This window comes from Bombina bombina, chromosome 2, assembly GCF_027579735.1.
Source record: "Bombina bombina isolate aBomBom1 chromosome 2, aBomBom1.pri, whole genome shotgun sequence".
In the NCBI taxonomy this organism is placed as follows: domain Eukaryota; kingdom Metazoa; phylum Chordata; class Amphibia; order Anura; family Bombinatoridae; genus Bombina; species Bombina bombina.
The window spans coordinates 1,330,175,261-1,330,193,551 of record NC_069500.1 but is presented as its reverse complement, the minus strand read 5'-3'; the positions used below and the strand labels follow the sequence as shown (position 1 = coordinate 1,330,193,551).

Genomic DNA, 18,291 nt, shown 5'->3' with positions numbered 1-18,291 from the left:
TCTGATAATTTATTTTCTTTAACTACAGTCACCACGGTATCATATGGTTTCTCCTATGCAAGTATTCCTCCTTAACGTCGGTCGAATGACTGGGGTAGGCGGAGCCTAGGAGGGATCGTGTGACCAGCTTTGCTGGGCTCTTTGCCATTTCCTGTTGGGGAAGAGAATATCCCACAAGTAAGGATGACGCCGTGGACCGGACACACCGTTGGAGAAAGTAATTTATCAGGTAAACATAAATTCTGTTTCTAGTATTCATTTTAATTTTGTTTAAGGAATTAAAATTATTAACATAATGACCCAATTGTTTCAGTCCAGCGTCACCAAAGAGTAACCCATTAGCTTTAGGGCCCATTTCAGTTAAGGCGAAGTCGGATATTTTTGGATCAATTTGTCTTAAAACAATACGCCTACGCTGAGAAGCTAATGAAGTATTGGCATCACCAAATAAATATACAATTCTCTGAATCCATTCTCTCAGAATGTATGGATCTACCTGAGTCTAGAGAAATAGCCTCTTCAGAAATCTCAAAAAGTTTAGTTACAGGTCCTAGAACATCAAGTAACTTATCCTGACATGCTTTAAAGTATCGGTCAGTACCTTTTCTTAAATTAAAATCTTTGGAACCAATAAATTTTAATAAATTCACATCAATTTCACGAGTTAAATGTGTATTATGTGGAAAGTCTGGTCTGCGACATTCCGCTTTTAAAGTAGATTTTGTTTTCTTAGACAATGGTTTCCTGATATAATAATCTAGGAACTTCGCCACCCGTTTAGATGGTCTCTATTGGGAGGATCTAGGGTGTTGGAGTACATCAGTAAATAAATTTGTTATCAAAAAGTTTAGTTTTAGGAGAACTAGAAATTTTTCTCTTTCTTTTTAGAATTTTCCTCAGAAGAAGAGGAATCAACAATATCTGAAAAATTATCATCATCTTTTTTAAGTTCCTCATCAGAGAAATCATAGGAGTCATTCGACTCAGTTGAAGAAACTAAATCTACATGTTTTCTGCAATCTACAATTTTTTGAAATTGAAAACCAGTTTCAGAATCAGAGTCTGAATTAAAATTATCATCTTGTTTTTGTAATGCAGAATCTCTATTGTCTGAACAAGGCAGACATACAACAGACTTTAATCGTCTGTTAGATTTTTTTAGGTAAAGATTTAATTAAATGCTTTCAGCTTCATCAGATTCCAGACAGACATTACCTCGTGGCTTACATCAACCATCAGGGGGGACGAGACGTTCCCTAGCGATGATAGAGGTTTCTCGGGTATTGGAATGGGCAGAGTCCCACAGCTGCTCACTCTGCAATCCACATTCCAGGTGTGGACTACTGGGAAGCGGATTTTCTCAGCAGGCAATCCTTCAATCCGGGGAATGGTCTCTCCACCCGAGGTGTTTGCGGACATTTGTCACAGGTGGGGGACGCCGGAGATAGATCTCATGGCCTCAAGACTCAATTACAAGCTACCCAAATACGGGTCATGGTCCAGGGATCCCCAGGCAGAGCTGATAGATGCCTTAGCGGTGCCTTGGGGGTTCAACCTAGCTTACATTTTTTCACCGTTGCCACTGCTACCTAGTGGCCCGCATCAAGCAGGAGCAAGCTTCAGCTATTCGGATTGCTCCGTCGTGGCCGCGGAGGACGTGGTTTGCGGATCTGGTGGGGATGTCATCTTCTCCTCCATGGAGGTTACACTGTCGCAGGGATCTGTTGGTAAAGGGTCCCTTTCAACATCAAAATCTAGATTATCTGAGGCTGACTGGAGATTGAACGCCTAGTCTTGGCCAAGAGAGGGTTTTCTGAGAGAGTGATACTCTCGTTCAGGCCAGGAAGCCGGTCACTCGTCGCATCTATCATAAGGTGTGGAGGACTTGTCCTGGTGTGAGAAGCATGGATATCCTTGGCACAAGATTAAGGTATCCAGGAATCTGTCCTTTCTCCAGGATGGGTTGGAGAAGGGGCTTGTCGCAAGTTCCTTAAAGGGACAAATTTCCGTATTATCTGTTTTGTTGCTCAAGAGGCTCGCTAAGCTTCCTGATATTCAGTCTTTTGTTCAGGCTCTGTCTAGAATCAGGCCTGTTTTTAGACACTCCGCTCCTCCCTGGAGCTTGAATCTGGTTCTGAAGGTGTTGCAGAGGGTTCCGTTCGAACCTATGCACACTATTGACCTTAAAATTCTTTCCTGGTAGGTTCTCTTTCTGTTGGCTATTGCATCGGCGAGGAGTCTCTGAGTTGGCGGCCTTGCAATATTTGCCTCCATATTTGGTTTTTCACTCTGATAAGGCTGTTCTTCGCACTGGTTTGGGATTTATTCCCAAGGTTGTGTCTAACCGTAACATCAATCAGGAAATAGTTGTTTCTTCTTTGTGTCCTAACCCTACTACATAATTTTTATGTGTTTCGGGCTTTGAAGTTTTATCTTCAAGCTACGACGGATTTCAGATAGTCTATATCTCTTTTGTGTGGTGTATTCAGAAAAGCACAAGGGGCAGAAAGCCTCTTCAACTTCTTTGTCCTTTTTGGCTGTGGAGTATGATTCACTTGGCCTACTAGACAGCGGGACATAAGCCTCCTCAGAGGATCACGGCTCATTCAACTAGAGCTGTGGCTTCTTCTTGGGCCTTCAAGAATGAGGCCTCTATGGAGCTGATTTGTAAGGCAGCTACCTGGTCCTCCTTTCACACTTTTACAAAGTTTTACAAATTTGATGTTTTTGCTTCGGTGGAAGCAGTTTTTGGGAGAGAGGTTTTGCAGGCTGTGGTGCCCTCAGATTAGGGTCCGCCTATTTTGCCCTCCCATTTTTTTTATTCAGTGTCCTTGGGTATTGTTTCCCACAAGTAATGAATGAAGCCGTGGACTCTCCTCCCCTTTAGATGGAAAAACATATATTATGCTTTGTTTTCCATCGTGGGGAGGAGAGTCCACGGCTCCCGCCCATTACTCCGTTGGGCAGACCTAAATTTAGTTTGTTCTTCTGGCACCATTTATACCCTGATATTTCTCCTACTGTTCCTTGTTCCCTTGGCAGAATGACTCGGGGGATGAGGGGAGTGGGGGAGGTATTTAAGCGTTTGGTTGGGGTGTTTTTTGCCTCCTCCTGGTGGCCAGGTTCTTAATTCCCACAAGTAATGAATGAAGCTGTGGACTCTCCTCCCCACGATGGAAATAAAATAATCAGGTAAGCATAATTTGTGTTTTTTTTAATGCTCAGTTTTTTTCTAGCGTTGCTGGAACTTAAGAATTTTCTGTTTACGTAAACTTATGGACAGTTAGGACCTGTTTTGGGTAATAGTTAAGTCTACTCTTTCTTTCTACAAGAGAGAGTGTTATTCTTAAAGGGAAGTACAAACAAACAATGTTTTTGTTCCTTTCACTCCCCTAGATATCAAAAGTCTTAATCCAACCAGAAGCCTGGATCTTCTTGGTCTAAAAACAAACAGAGGAAAAACCCCAATTCAAAGCAGAAATCTGCATGAAGGGACGGCCCCCTGTCTAGACTATCTTCTGCTAGAGGGCAGATTGATTTTATTTCAGAAGGCCTTGGGGCCTATTTATTAATGTGCGAGCGGACATGATACAAAGTAGCGTATCATGTCCGCCGCACATACGCTGTCGTCATTGATCATTACACAAGCAGTTCTAGTGAACTGCTTGTGCAATGCCGCTCCCTGCAGAATTGCTGCCAATTGATGTCCGCCGCCTCAGAGCAGGCGGACAAGTTATGGAGCAGCAGTCTTTATGAAGGCTCGTGCAGAAACAGGGGCATCAAGCTTCATTTGGAGCTTGATAATTCGGCCCCCTGGTCTCAATCAGTTCAGGATTCGTGGGTTCTCAATATTTCCCATTATTATTTTGTGTGTCTCACATCCCAAAGGATCCTGTAAAGGCAGCTGCCTTTGTTCAATATGCTCAAGACCTAGAGAACATGGTATTGATCCAAACTGTTCCAAACTCTCAACAGGGTCAGGGTTTCTATTCCAACCTCTTTTATTTCTAGGATAGGACTGTAGGTGCTTTCCTTCTTTAGGACAATAAAGACTCTGAACAAATTAGTTTGTATACCTTCTTTGAAAATGGATACAATGCATACCATTTTGCCTCTAGTTCAGGTAGGTCAATTTATGATATCCATAAATTAAAGGATGCATATCTGCACATTCCTATTCCTAAGAATAATTTCCAGTTTCTAAGATTTCCAATTTGTGCCCCATACCTTCGTTCTGTCCACAGCCCCTCGTATCTTCACGAAGGTAATAGGGGTTATCTTAGCAGTGATCAGAACTCATGGAATATCATTGCCCTTATTTGGACGATAATTTAGAAGAGTTTCTAAATTATCCGCCTTCTGATCATCCCTTTTGATTTTTCATCAGGATAAAGCAGTCCTCCGGGCTAAATATGATTTTCTCCTGAATGAAGTGACTTCAGAAAATATTAATCTGTAGATTGTCGTTCCTTTTCTGTGCCCAAATCTTTCTAACTCTAAGGAACACCTACTTCACAATTTGGATGTAGTCAGAGCCTTAAAATGTTTATCTTCAGGCTACTATAGATTTTAGTCCAGCAACAGGAACACTTTCCCTCTTTCCCTACGGCACCTGCTATCATATAAAAAAAAAAAATTCTTTGCTGTTGTCCTTGTGCCTTCTACTACTTACTAGAACGGAGCGAGAGGGGGTGTGTCAGGTATTGCAGCGTGAAGACCAGTACGCTGTGTGTGACACTGAGATACAGAGGAGGACTGTCTGAGTGCTGCCTTGGAGGCTGTTTGTTACTATAGATTTTAGACTTCTAGCTTATTTATCCACTTTTCAGGTACCAGAAAGGGTCAAAAGGCTTGGTTGACATCATGGCTGAAGCAGACTATTTGTAATGCTTTCTTGGTTGCCGGAAAACACCTCCAGAAATACTACTACTACTACTATGTCTGTATTTACTACTTGGAACAGATTTGCAAGGCGACAAATTTGTCTTCTCTCCGTACCTTTTTTTTTTTTTTTTTTTAAACAAATTCTATTATTTTGATAACTATGCTTCTTCCGAAGCTGCTTTTGGCAGGAAAGTCCTTCAGGCTGTAGTGTCCAGCAAATAAGAACTGCCATCATTTTGGCCCACCCATGGACTCTCGGCTTGGGTATTATATCCCACATGTTATGGACACAGATGGACTCATCTACAGAATTTATACTTAAAGATTCAATTTCTTTCTTTCAGAATGAGGCCATAGGACCAGCACAATTTTTTTTTTCTTCTTCTTTATGGGTGACAGTTCTCATTTGCACCTCTTAACCCTGCTTTCTGTCTTTCCTACCTTTTCTGTCTCTCTCCTCTGCTATACTTAAACTGAGTGGGGAGAGGAGGTGGGAGGGATTAAAGCTCTTTTGAGGGTTCTTGACCTCCTCCTATTGGCAGGAAATATATTCCACATTATGGACACTTTTTTATGGACTCTCATGATCCCAAAAGAGAAATTTATTTGCAAGTATAAATTCTGTTTTTGAACAAAAAATCTGAAAAAGAAGCAGAGCGCAACCAGAATCAAGTGCAGTATTTAAGTGAAGAGAATACAGCGCTATAAAAAGTTGCACTTATAATGTTAACAAAACTTTAATTCATCTCAGTAAATACATAAAAATCTGTGAGGTATCCGCACTTCTCTCCTTTATCGATAGCACCAATCCGCGTATGTTTGAAATGATCAGGCAGCTAGCGTCCATACGTCCTGCGTACTTCCACAGTCTTTCTCAAGAGGATACGTGTTATGGTTATTAGTTGCAGTTACTCTCCTTAAATGTCCTTAAATGTCAATACAGCCCTTCTCGTTGGCTGTAATCTGCACAACTACCTGCACTATTAATTTAGAATGTCCATATTCGTGATCTCCACAGGGAGAGAAAAAAAAGCATTAAACTATACATGTTTAAAAAAGACCGCCCATTAATAGAAGAAAAATATATAATGCAATAAGGGCACATATGAAACATACAAAATACATATTTAATAATATGTTCTCCTTATTGCATGATATATTCTTCTATTAATGGGCCAGCTTTTTTAAACATATATAGTTGAGTGTTTTTTTTCTCTCCCTGTGGAGATCACGTAAATGGACATTCTAAATTAATAGTGCAGGTAGTTTGTGGATTGCAACCAATGAGAAGGGCTGTATTGACATTTAAGGAGAGTAACTGCAACTAACAACCATAACACGTATCCTCTTGAGAAAGACTGCACGTTAGCAGATGAAACGCCTTGAGGTCTTTTGGACATTGTAGGTACCTGTAGTGCCCACGATTTGGCTGTGGAAATACGCAGGATGTATGGACGCTAGCTGCCTGATCATTTCAAACATACACTGATTGGTGCTATCGATAAAAGAGAGACGTGCGGGATACCTCACAGATTTTTATGTATTTGCTGAGATGAATTAAAGTTTCGTTAACATTGTAAGTGCAACTTTTTGTAGCGCTGTGTTTTCTTCACTAAAATACTGCACTTGATTCTGGTTGCGCTCTGCTTCTTTTTCAGATTTTTTGGCTTCTATCATACTCCGGTGACACCATCGGTGAAACAGCAGCAACCAGATTCTGCTTTTGAACATTATCTACATATTTGGCGTTTTTGGTCATTGGTGAGACTAATATTGACAGAGATTTTAAATGTGGACATTTTTATATATTTACTTTCATCTGTTATTGATCTTTTACATTCTATTTTATGTGAAGTTTGTTTCAATATTTTTTACTGATTAAGCATATACAGTTGAGTTTGTATCTATTTTACTTCTTTATTTTTTATTAATTGTGATCTATTCCTCCAACTGGGCAACAAGCACTGGGAAATGTCCCTCTCCTACCTGTTTTTAAACAAGTTCTATCTACATTAGACATGTAACAACAACTTACTGTCGCTATCATCAAACAAGGAAGCCGTTTTGGAAATGTAGCGTGTATTATAATTATAGAATTGTAGGATAGTTATGTAACATACCTTTTTAATTTAAAGATTACCAACATTTTTATTTTTAGGTTCGCACTCTTGCCAGCGCTGGAGGCCCAGACAACTTGGTATTTTTAGATCCTGAGAAATATAAAAAATCTCGTTCACCTGAGTCACCAGCTGGAGATGGAAGTGGATCACATCCAAAGTGGCTAGTGGGAGAGCAGGAGTTTGAAGCTCTTATGCGTATGTTGGATAATTTGGTAAGAATTTTTTCTAATTGACCTTATGTTTGTAAGAAAATATTGTTGCGCACAATCAATATTATAGAGAGTATATTTTTAAAAGGTTAATTTGTTTTTAACCCCAGTTAGCATATTTGTGATTTTATGGTATTTCATTTCTCATCCACTTGTGGAAGGAACTTTCCAGAAGTCGTTAGACACCACCTATTCATATAAGCACCCATCTATTTTTCAAGGGCATCTGCTATGTTTCTGTTTGTAGTATGTTGTGTGCAAAACAGTCAGTAGTCTCTCTCTTATTGCAAGAATCAGGTTATCCCCTGCCATGTTTCGTGGATGTCTGTGACCTAAGATTTTTATATTATAGGCCATTTTTGTGAAATTGTTTGTGGGTATACTTTTATATAGTTGTAAAACCCTTTATCCAAACTGCTTGGGAGTAGAAAATGTTTGGATTTTGGAATATTTGTATGTTTAAATCTGTGAAGTGGTGCTTTTTGAAGAGAGATTGGAACAAAATGTAAACAACAATATTTAATGTCATTTAGGCAATATTTAATTGTCATACTACAGTTTATACATGCAAACAAAGGTATTTCTCCAACATAGGTGTGTCCGGTCCACGGCGTCATCCTTACTTGTGGGATATTCTCTTCCCCAACACAAAATGGCAAAGAGCCCAGCAAAGCTGGTCACATGATCCCTCCTAGGCTCCGCCTACCCCAGTCATTCTCTTTGCCGTTGTACAGGCAACATCTCCACGGAGATGGCTTAGAGTTTTTTAGTGTTTAACTGTAGTTTTTATTATTCAATCAAGAGTTTGTTATTTTAAAATAGTGCTGGTATGTACTATTTACTCTGAAACAGAAAAGAGATGAAGATTTCTGTTTGTAAGAGGAAAATGATTTTAGCAACCGTTACTAAAATCGATGGCTGTTCCACACAGGACTGTTGAGAGGAATTAACTTCAGTTGAGGGAACAGTGAGCAGAATTTTACTGCTTGAGGTATGACACATTCTAACAAGACGATGTAATGCTGGAAGCTGTCATTTTCCCTATGGGATCCGGTAAGCCATTTTTTTACAGACAATAAATAAGGGCTTCACAAGGGCTTTTTAAGACTGTAGACATTTTCTGGGCTAAATAGATTCATATATAAACATATTTAGCCTTGAGGAATCATTTTAATCTGGGTATTTTGTAAAATAATATCGGCAGGCACTGTTTTGGACACCTTATTCTCTAGGGGCTTTCCCTAATCATAGGCAGAGTCTCATTTTCGCGCCGGTATTGCGCACTTGTTTTTGAGAAGCATGACATGCAGTCGCATGTGTGAGGAGCTCTGATACATAGAAAAGACTTTCTGAAGGCGTCATTTGGTATCGTATTCCCCTTTGGGCTTGGTTGGGTCTCAGCAAAGCAGATACCAGGGACTGTAAAGGGGTTAAAGATAAAAACGGCTCCGGTTCCGTTATTTTAAGGGTTAAAGCTTCCAAATTTGGTGTGCAATACTTTTAAGGCTTTAAGACACTGTGGTGAAATTTTGGTGAATTTTGAACAATTCCTTCATACTTTTTCGCAATTGCAGTAATAAAGTGTGTTCAGTTTAAAATTTAAAGTGACAGTAACGGTTTTATTTTAAAACGTTTTTTGTACTTTGTTATCAAGTTTATGCCTGTTTAACATGTCTGAACTACCAGATAGACTGTGTTCTGAATGTGGGGAAGCCAAGGTTCCTTCTCATTTAAATAGATGTGATTTATGTGACACAAAATTTAGAGAAAATGATGCCCAAGATGATTCCTCAAGTGAGGGGAGTAAGCATGGTACTGCATCATCCCCTCCTTCGTCTACACCAGTCTTGCCCACTCAGGAGGCCCCTAGTACATCTAGCGCGCCAATACTCCTTACTATGCAACAATTAACGGCTGTAATGGATAATTCTATCAAAAACATTTTAGCCAAAATGCCCACTTATCAGCGTAAGCGCGACTGCTCTGTTTTAGATAATACTGAAGAGCATGAGGACGCTGATGATATTGTTTCTGAAGGGCCCCTACACCAGTCTGAGGGGGCCAGGGAGGTTTTGTCTGAGGGAGAAATTTCAGATTCAGGGAAAATTTCTCAACAAGCTGAACCTGATGTGATTACATTTAAATTTAAGTTGGAACATCTCCGCGCTCTGCTTAAGGAGGTGTTATCCACTCTGGATGATTGTGAGAATTTGATCATCCCAGAGAAACTATGTAAAATGGACAAGTTCCTAGAGGTCCCGGGGCCCCCAGAAGCTTTTCCTATACCCAAGCGGGTGGCGGACATTGTAAATAAAGAATGGGAAAGGCCCGGTATACCTTTCGTCCCTCCCCCCATATTTAAAAAATTGTTTCCTATGGTCGACCCCAGAAAGGACTTATGGCAGACAGTCCCCAAGGTCGAGGGGGCGGTTTCTACTTTAAACAAACGCACAACTATACCCATAGAAGATAGTTGTGCTTTCAAAGATCCTATGGATAAAAAATTAGAAGGTTTGCTTAAAAAGATATTTGTTCAGCAAGGTTACCTTCTACAACCAATTTCATGCATTGTCCCTGTCACTACAGCCGCGTGTTTCTGGTTCGATGAGCTAGAAAAGGCGATCACTAGTGATTCTCCTCCTTATGAGGAGATTATGGACAGAATCCGTGCTCTCAAATTGGCTAATTCTTTCACCCTAGACGCCACTTTGCAATTGGCTAGGTTAGCGGCGAAAAATTCTGGGTTTGCTATTGTGGCGCGCAGAGCGCTTTGGTTGAAATCTTGGTCAGCGGATGCGTCTTCCAAGAACAAATTGCTTAACATTCCTTTCAAGGGGAAAACGCTGTTTGGCCCTGACTTGAAAGAGATTATCTCTGATATCACTGGGGGTAAGGGCCACGCCCTTCCTCAGGATAGGTCTTTCAAGGCCAAAAATAAACCTAATTTTCGTCCCTTTCGTAGAAACGGACCAGCCCCAAGTGCTACGTCCTCTAAGCAAGAGGGTAATACTTCTCAAGCCAAGCCAGCCTGGAGACCAATGCAAGGCTGGAACAAGGGAAAGCAGGCCAAGAAACCTGCCACTGCTACCAAGACAGCATGAAATGTTGGCCCCCGATCCGGGACCGGATCTGGTGGGGGGCAGACTCTCTCTCTTCGCTCAGGCTTGGGCAAGAGATGTTCTGGATCCTTGGGCACTAGAAATAGTCTCCCAAGGTTATCTTCTGGAATTCAAGCAAAGGTACTAGGGTCCCTTCTAGCGGTGCTAAGACCAAGGGGCATTGCAGTAGTACCTTACTTGGACGACATTCTGATTCAAGCGTCGTCCCTTCCTCAAGCAAAGGCTCACACGGACATAGTCCTGGCCTTTCTCAGATCTCACGGATGGAAAGTGAACGTGGAAAAGAGTTCTCTATCTCCGTCAACAAGGGTTCCCTTCTTGGGAACAATAATAGACTCCTTAGAAATGAGGATTTTTCTGACAGAGGCCAGAAAAACAAAACTTCTAAACTCTTGTCAAATACTTCATTCCGTTCCTCTTCCTTCCATAGCGCAGTGCATGGAAGTAATAGGTTTGATGGTAGCGGCAATGGACATAGTTCCTTTTGCGCGCATTCATCTAAGACCATTACAACTGTGCATGCTCAGTCAGTGGAATGGGGACTATACAGACTTGTCTCCGACGATACAAGTAAATCAGAGGACCAGAGATTCACTCCGTTGGTGGCTGTCCCTGGACAACCTGTCACAAGGGATGAACTTCCGCAGGCCAGAGTGGGTCATTGTCACGGCCGACGCCAGTCTGATGGGCTGGGGCGCGGTCTGGGGACCCCTGAAAGCTCAGGGTCTTTGGTCTCGGGAAGAATCTCTTCTACCGATAAATATTCTGGAACTGAGAGCGATACTCAATGCTCTCAAGGCTTGGCCTCAGCTAGCAAAGGCCAAGTTCATACAGTTTCAATCAGACAACATGACGACTGTTGCGTACATCAACCATCAGGGGGGAACAAGGAGTTCCCTGGCGATGGAAGAAGTGACCAAAATCATTCAATGGGCGGAGACTCACACCTGTCTGCAATCCACATCCCAGGAGTGGAAAATTGGGAAGCGGATTTTCTGAGTCGTCAGACATTACATCCGGGGGAGTGGGAACTCCATCCGGAAATCTTTGCCCAAATTACTCAACTGTGGGGCATTCCAGACATGGATCTGATGGCCTCTCGTCAGAACTTCAAGGTTCCTTGCTACGGGTCCAGATCCAGGGATCCCAAGGCGACTCTAGTAGATGCACTAGTAGCACCTTGGACCTTCAAACTAGCTTATGTATTCCCGCCGTTTCCTCTCATCCCCAGGCTGGTAGCCAGGATCAATCAGGAGAGGGCATCGGTGATCTTGATAGCTCCTGCGTGGCCACGCAGGACTTGGTATGCAGATCTGGTGAATATGTCATCGGCTCCACCATGGAAGCTACCTTTGAGACGAGACCTTCTTGTTCAAGGTCCGTTCGAACATCCGAATCTGGTCTCACTCCAACTGACTGCTTGGAGATTGAACGCTTGATCTTATCAAAGCGAGGGTTCTCAGATTCTGTTATTGATACTCTTGTTCAGGCCAGAAAGCCTGTAACTAGAAAAATTTACCACAAAATATGGAAAAAATATATCTGTTGGTGTGAATCTAAAGGATTCCCTTGGGACAAGGTAAAAATTCCTAAGATTCTATCCTTTCTTCAAGAAGGATTGGAGAAAGGATTATCTGCAAGTTCCTTGAAGGGACAGATTTCTGCCTTGTCTGTGTTACTTCACAAAAAGTTGGCAGCTGTGCCAGATGTTCAAGCCTTTGTTCAGGCTCTGGTTAGAATCAAGCCTGTTTACAAACCTTTGACTCCTCCTTGGAGTCTCAACTTAGTTCTTTCAGTTCTTCAGGGGGTTCCGTTTGAACCCTTACATTCCGTTGATATTAAAGGGACAGTTTACTCAAAAATTTTCTCCCCTTTAATTTGTTCCCAATGATCCACTTTACCTGCTGGAGTGTATTAAATTGTTTACAAGTAGCTCCTTTACCCTTATATTGGCATTTGAAATTGTTAATTTAGCATGTGGTATCCCCACCTATTCTGAAAGTTTGTGGCCGCGCGTACCAGCTATAGATAAGCTTTGTAAACACAGCCAGCAGAAGAAATTACACTCCCAGTGTGATAAAGCAGAGATAAGGTAATAAAATGTTGATTTTCCATTGTTCTCTCAAAGTACTGGTGATTGTTTTAAGGACAGATATAAGCTAAAGAAGCAGGTATATGTGCACAATGTGATACAGTAATGAGATCTGATTATACCTACAAGCTCAACCTATTTTATTAGGCTGTGGCTTCAAAACACAAAATCAGAGCTTTAATATACAGAAATAAACCTTAAAAAGCTAATTTTCATACATTTTTTACTCTGCAGTTGGTAAAAAAAGCAATTGTAAACACATTAAGGGAAAAACCATTTTACAGTATACTGTCCCTTTAAGTTATTATCTTGGAAAGTTTTGTTTTTGGTTGCAATTTCTTCTGCTAGAAGAGTTTCAGAATTATCTGCTCTGCAGTGTTCTCCTCCTTATCTGGTGTTCCATGCAGATAAGGTGGTTTTACGTACTAAACCTGGTTTTCTTCCGAAAGTTGTTTCTAACAAAAACATTAACCAGGAGATAGTCGTGCCTTCTTTGTGTCCGAATCCAGTTTCAAAGAAGGAACGTTTGTTGCACAATTTGGATGTTGTTCGCGCTCTAAAATTCTATTTAGATGCTACAAAGGATTTTAGACAAACATCTTCCTTGTTTGTTGTTTACTCTGGTAAAAGGAGAGGTCAAAAAGCAACTTCTACCTCTCTCTCTTTTTGGATTAAAAGCATCATCAGATTGGCTTATGAGACTGCCGGACGGCAGCCTCCTGAAAGAATCACAGCTCATTCCACTAGGGCTGTGGCTTCCACATGGGCCTTCAAGAACGAGGCTTCTGTTGATCAGATATGTCGGGCAGCGACTTGGTCTTCACTGCACACTTTTACCAAATTTTACAAGTTTGATACTTTTGCTTCTTCTGAGGCTATTTTTGGGAGAAAGGTTTTGCAAGCCGTGGTGCCTTCCATTTAGGTGACCTGATTTGCTCCCTCCCTTCATCCGTGTCCTAAAGCTTTGGTATTGGTTCCCACAAGTAAGGATGACGCCGTGGACCGGACACACCTATGTTGGAGAAAACAGAATTTATGTTTACCTGATAAATTACTTTCTCCAACGGTGTGTCCGGTCCACGGCCCGCCCTGGTTTCTTAATCAGGTCTGATAATTTATTTTCTTTAACTACAGTCACCACGGTATCATATGGTTTCTCCTATGCAAATATTCCTCCTTTACGTCGGTCGAATGACTGGGGTAGGCGGAGCCTAGGAGGGATCATGTGACCAGCTTTGCTGGGCTCTTTGCCATTTCCTGTTGGGGAAGAGAATATCCCACAAGTAAGGATGACGCCGTGGACCGGACACACCGTTGGAGAAAGTAATTTATCAGGTAAACATAAATTCTGTTTTTTATATAATTTTAATAGTTTTGTATATGTAGTGCCACCAGAAAGATAGTACAGAGGTAATAGTTTTTGTTGTTTCTTTCCAAAGATATGGTGAGTCTACGGAATCATCAATTACTAGTGGGAAGAGCACCACAGCAAAGTTGCTATATATGTCACTTCCCTTACCCATAACCCACAGTCATTCTCTTTGCCTCTAGTGGAAGGAGGAAGTGAAGTAATTAGGTGTCCTGATAAAGATTCTTCTATCAAGATTTTTTTTTTTAAGTCTGGGCAAGATTGCTCTGGCCTTCCTTCACAGTTTGGGTATAGCTGTATTCCACGTTAGTCTCTTCAGCAGGGCTCTGGTGGCTTTAAAGTAGTTAGGAACTTGTAAAGTGGGCTTTGCTGCATTTTCCTAACAGGTTGCTGCCCTGGTATAGCAAACCTGAGTAAGTTTACTCTGTCTTTCTCTCATACTTTGTGAGGTCGTCTGACTGCCGGGCGACTGAAATGCAGGTAAGTGCCTTTTTTTGTCTTCTGGGGCTAGGAGGCTGGCACTGAAAGGGTTGAGGATCCTCTGCAGTTAAGGGACAATATATCCTTGGAGACTTAGGAGTTAATTCTCTTCACAACATGGAAGGATTAACTCTCCAATTGAGGGCTCAGAGTTCTATTGTTTACCCTTTATTTTTATTTAGAGATTTGTTAGTGGCGTTCTTCCTAAGGGGCTGAGTGTTCCTCTAGAGAAGCGCAGCGCTTCTCAGTTTAACTTTATTTTTCAACTCTTCATGGTTTTTGTGCGAGTTGAAGCTTCATAGCGCAGACAGTGTTTGGCGGCATGAAGGCTTTTTTGACTCGTTTGTTTTGTGTCTATCTGTTAGGCACGCTTTCTTTCATGTAATTGGCAAGAGTCCATGAGCTAGTGACGTATGGGATATACATTCCTACCAGGAGGGGCAAAGTTTCCCAAACCTCAAAATGCCTATAAATACACCCCTCACCACACCCACAATTCAGTTTTACAAACTTTGCCTCCCATGGAGGTGGTGAAGTAAGTTTGTGCTAGATTTCTATGTTGATATGCGCTTCGCAGCAGGCTGAAGCCCGGTTTTCCTCTGAGTGCAGTGAATGTCAGAGGGATGTGAAAAGAGTATTGCCTATTTGAATACCATGGTCTTCCTCTAGGGGATCTATTTCATAGGTTCTCGGTTATCGGTCGTAGAGATTTCTTCTCCTACCTCCCTTTTCAGATCAACGACATACTCTTATATACAATTACCTCTACTGATTCTCGTTTCAGTACTGGTTTGGCTATCTACTATATGTAGATGAGTGTCTAAGGGTAAGTAAGTCTTATTTTATTCATGACACTCTAAGCTATGGTTGGGCACTTTACATATAAAGTTCTAAATATATGTTTTAAACTTATATTTGCCATGATTCAGGATAATCAGTATTCCTTTTTTTCAGACTGTCAGTTTAATTTTTTGGGAAAATGCATACGAATAAATATTTTTCTTACCTTAAAAATTTTCAATTGACTTTTTTTTCTAAATTGCGTGCTGTTAGGCTCGCAGGTGCAGAAAATGCTACAATTTATTGCGTCATTTTTGGCGAAAGACTTTTTTGGCGCAAACATTTTGTCCTTTCACGTGGTTGCGTCATTTTTGGACGCATGTGTGTTGCAGACGTTTTTGGCGCCAAAAAAATGTGGGCGTCATTCTTAGCGCCAAAAAATGTGGGCGTCATACTTGGCGCCAGTTTTTTTTCATTATTTCAGTCTCACTTTTTTGTTGCTTCTGGTTGCTAGAGGCTTGTTTGGTTTTGCATTTTTTTCCCATTCCTGAAACTGTCATTTAAGGAATTTGATAATTTTGCTTTATATGTTGTTTTTTCTATTACATATTGCAAGATGTCACTTCCTGATCCTGGATCAGAATCTACTTCTGGAAAGACGCTGCCTGATGTTGGTTCTACCAAAGCTAAGTGCATTTGTTGAAAACTTTTGGTAACTGTTCCTCCGGCTGTAGTTTGTGTTAGTTGTCATGATAAACTTTCTAACGCAGATAGTATTTCCATTTGTAATAATCCATTACCTGTTGTTGTTCCTTCAACATCTAATGTTCAGGATGTTCCTGTTAATGTAAAATAATTTGTTTCTAATTCTATTCGGAAGGCTCTGTCTGTTATTCCTCCTTCTAGTAAACGTAAAAGGTCTTAAAACTTCTCATATTTCAGATGAATTTTTAAATGACCGCCATCATTCTGACTTACAGTATCTATTTCTGATGAGGATCTATCTGGTTCAGAAGATTCTGCCTCAGATATTGACACTGATAAATCTTCATATTTGTTTAAGATGGAGTTTATTCGTTCTTTACTTAAAGAAGTGTTGATTGCATTAGATATGGAGGAGTCTAGTCCTCTTGATATTAAAACTAATAAGCGTTTAAATTCAGTTTTTAAACCTCATGTAGTTATTCCAGAAGTTTTTCCAGTTCCTGATGCTATTTCAGAAGTAATTTCTAGGGAATGGAATAGTCTGGGTACTTCATTTACTCCTTCACCAAGGTTTAAGAAATTGTACCCTTTGCCATCTGATAGATTAGCATTTTGGGAAAAAAATCCCCAAAGTTGATGGGGCTATCTCTACTCTTGCTAAACGTACTACTATTCCTACGGCAGATAGTACTTCTTTTAAGGATCCTTTAGATAGAAAGCTTTAAGCCTTTCTAAGGAAGGCTTATTTATGTTCAGGTAATCTTCTTAGACCTGCTATTTCTTTGGCTGATGTTGCTGCAGCTTCCACCTTCTGGTTGGAGGCTTTAGAGCAACAAGTGTCAGACCATAATGCTTATAGCATTGTTAAACTTCTTCAACATGCTAATAATTTTGTTTGTGATGCCATTTTTGATATCATTAGGATTGATGTCAGGTATATGTCTTTAGCTATTTTAGCTAGAAGAGCTTTATGGCTTAAGTCTTGGAATGCAGATATGACGTCTAAGTCAACGTTGCTTTCTCTTTCTTTCCAAGGTAATAAACTATTTGGTTCTCAGATTCAATAATTTCAACGGTTACTGGGGGGAAGAGAGCCATTTTGCCTCAGGAAAAAAAATCTAAAGGTAAATATAGGGCTGCTAATTATTTTCGTTCCTTTCGTCAGAATAAGGAACAGAAGCCTGACCCTTCCCCTAAAGGAACAGTTTCCGTTTGGAAACCTTCTCCAGTCTGGAATAAATCCAAGCCTTTTAGGAAGTCAAAACCAGCCCCCAAATCCGCATGAAGGTGCGGCCCTCATTCCAGCACAGCTGGTAGGGGGCAGGTTACGATTTTTCAAAGATGTTTGGATCAGTTCGATTCAAAGTCTTTGGATTCAGAACATTGTTTCACAAGGGTAGAGAATAGGTTTCAAGGTAAGGCCACCTGTGAGAAGATTTTTTCTATCACGCATTCCAGTAAACCCAATAAAGGCTCAGGCGTTTCTGAAATGTGTTTCAGACCTGCAGTCGGCTGGGGTAATTGTGCCAGTTCCAGTTCTGGAACAGGGTCTGGGGTTTTACTCAAATCTGTTCATTGTGCCAGTTCTGGATTTAAAAATATTGAATAGTTATGTAAGGATACCAACATTCAAAATGGTGACTATAAGGACTATTCTGCCTTTTGTTCAGCAAAGGCATTATATGTCTACAATAGACTTACAGGATGCATATCTTCATATTCCAATTCATCCAGATCACTATCAGTTCCTGAGATTCTCTTTTCTAGACAAGCATTACCAGTTTGTTGCTCTTCCGTTTGGCCTAGCAACAGCTCCAAGGATCTTTTCAAAGGTTCTCGGTGCCCTTCTCTCTGTAATCAGAGAACAGGCTATTGCGGTATTTCCTTATTTGGACGATATCTTGGTACTTGCTCAGTCTTCACATTCTGCAGAATCTCATACGAATCAACTTGTGGTGTTTCTTCAAAGACATGGTTGGAGGATCAATTTACCAAAGAGTTCCTTGATTCCTCAGACAAGGGTAACCTTTTTGGGTTTCCAAATAGATTCAGTGTCCATGACTTTGTCTCTAACAGAAAAGAGACGTCTGAAATTAGTTTCAGCTTGTCGAAACCTTCAGTCTCAATCATTCCCTTAGGTAGCTTTGTGCATGGAAATTCTAGGTCTCATGACTGCTGCATCGGACGCGATCCCTTTTGCTCGTTTTCACATGAGACCTCTCCAGCTTTGTATGCTGAACCAATGGTGCAGGGATTATACAAAAATATCACAATTAATATCCTTAAATCCCAATGTTCGATCTTCTCTGACTTGGTGTTTGGATCACCATCGTTTAATTCAAGGGGCCTCTTTTGTTCGTCCAACCTGGACTGTGATCTCAACAGATGCGAGTCTCTCAGGTTGGGGAGCTGTATGGGGATCTCTGACAGCGCAGGGGGTTTGGGTATCTCAGGAGGCGAGATTACCAATCAACATTTTGGAGCTCCGTGCGATTTTCAGAGCTCTTCAGTTCTGGCCTCTTCTGAAGAGAGA

General features: G+C 41.0%; 1 protein-coding gene across 1 annotated transcript in view; it reads left to right on the top strand.

The window, feature by feature from the left end:
• ADD1 (adducin 1) overlaps positions 1-18,291 on the top strand; it is a 648,507-nt gene that overhangs the window by 184,170 nt on the left and 446,046 nt on the right. Inside the window, exon 9 of the mRNA XM_053700307.1 lies at positions 7,043-7,216. Within this exon, the coding sequence (XP_053556282.1) occupies positions 7,043-7,216 (174 nt within the window). The remainder of the gene's footprint in view (positions 1-7,042; positions 7,217-18,291) is intronic.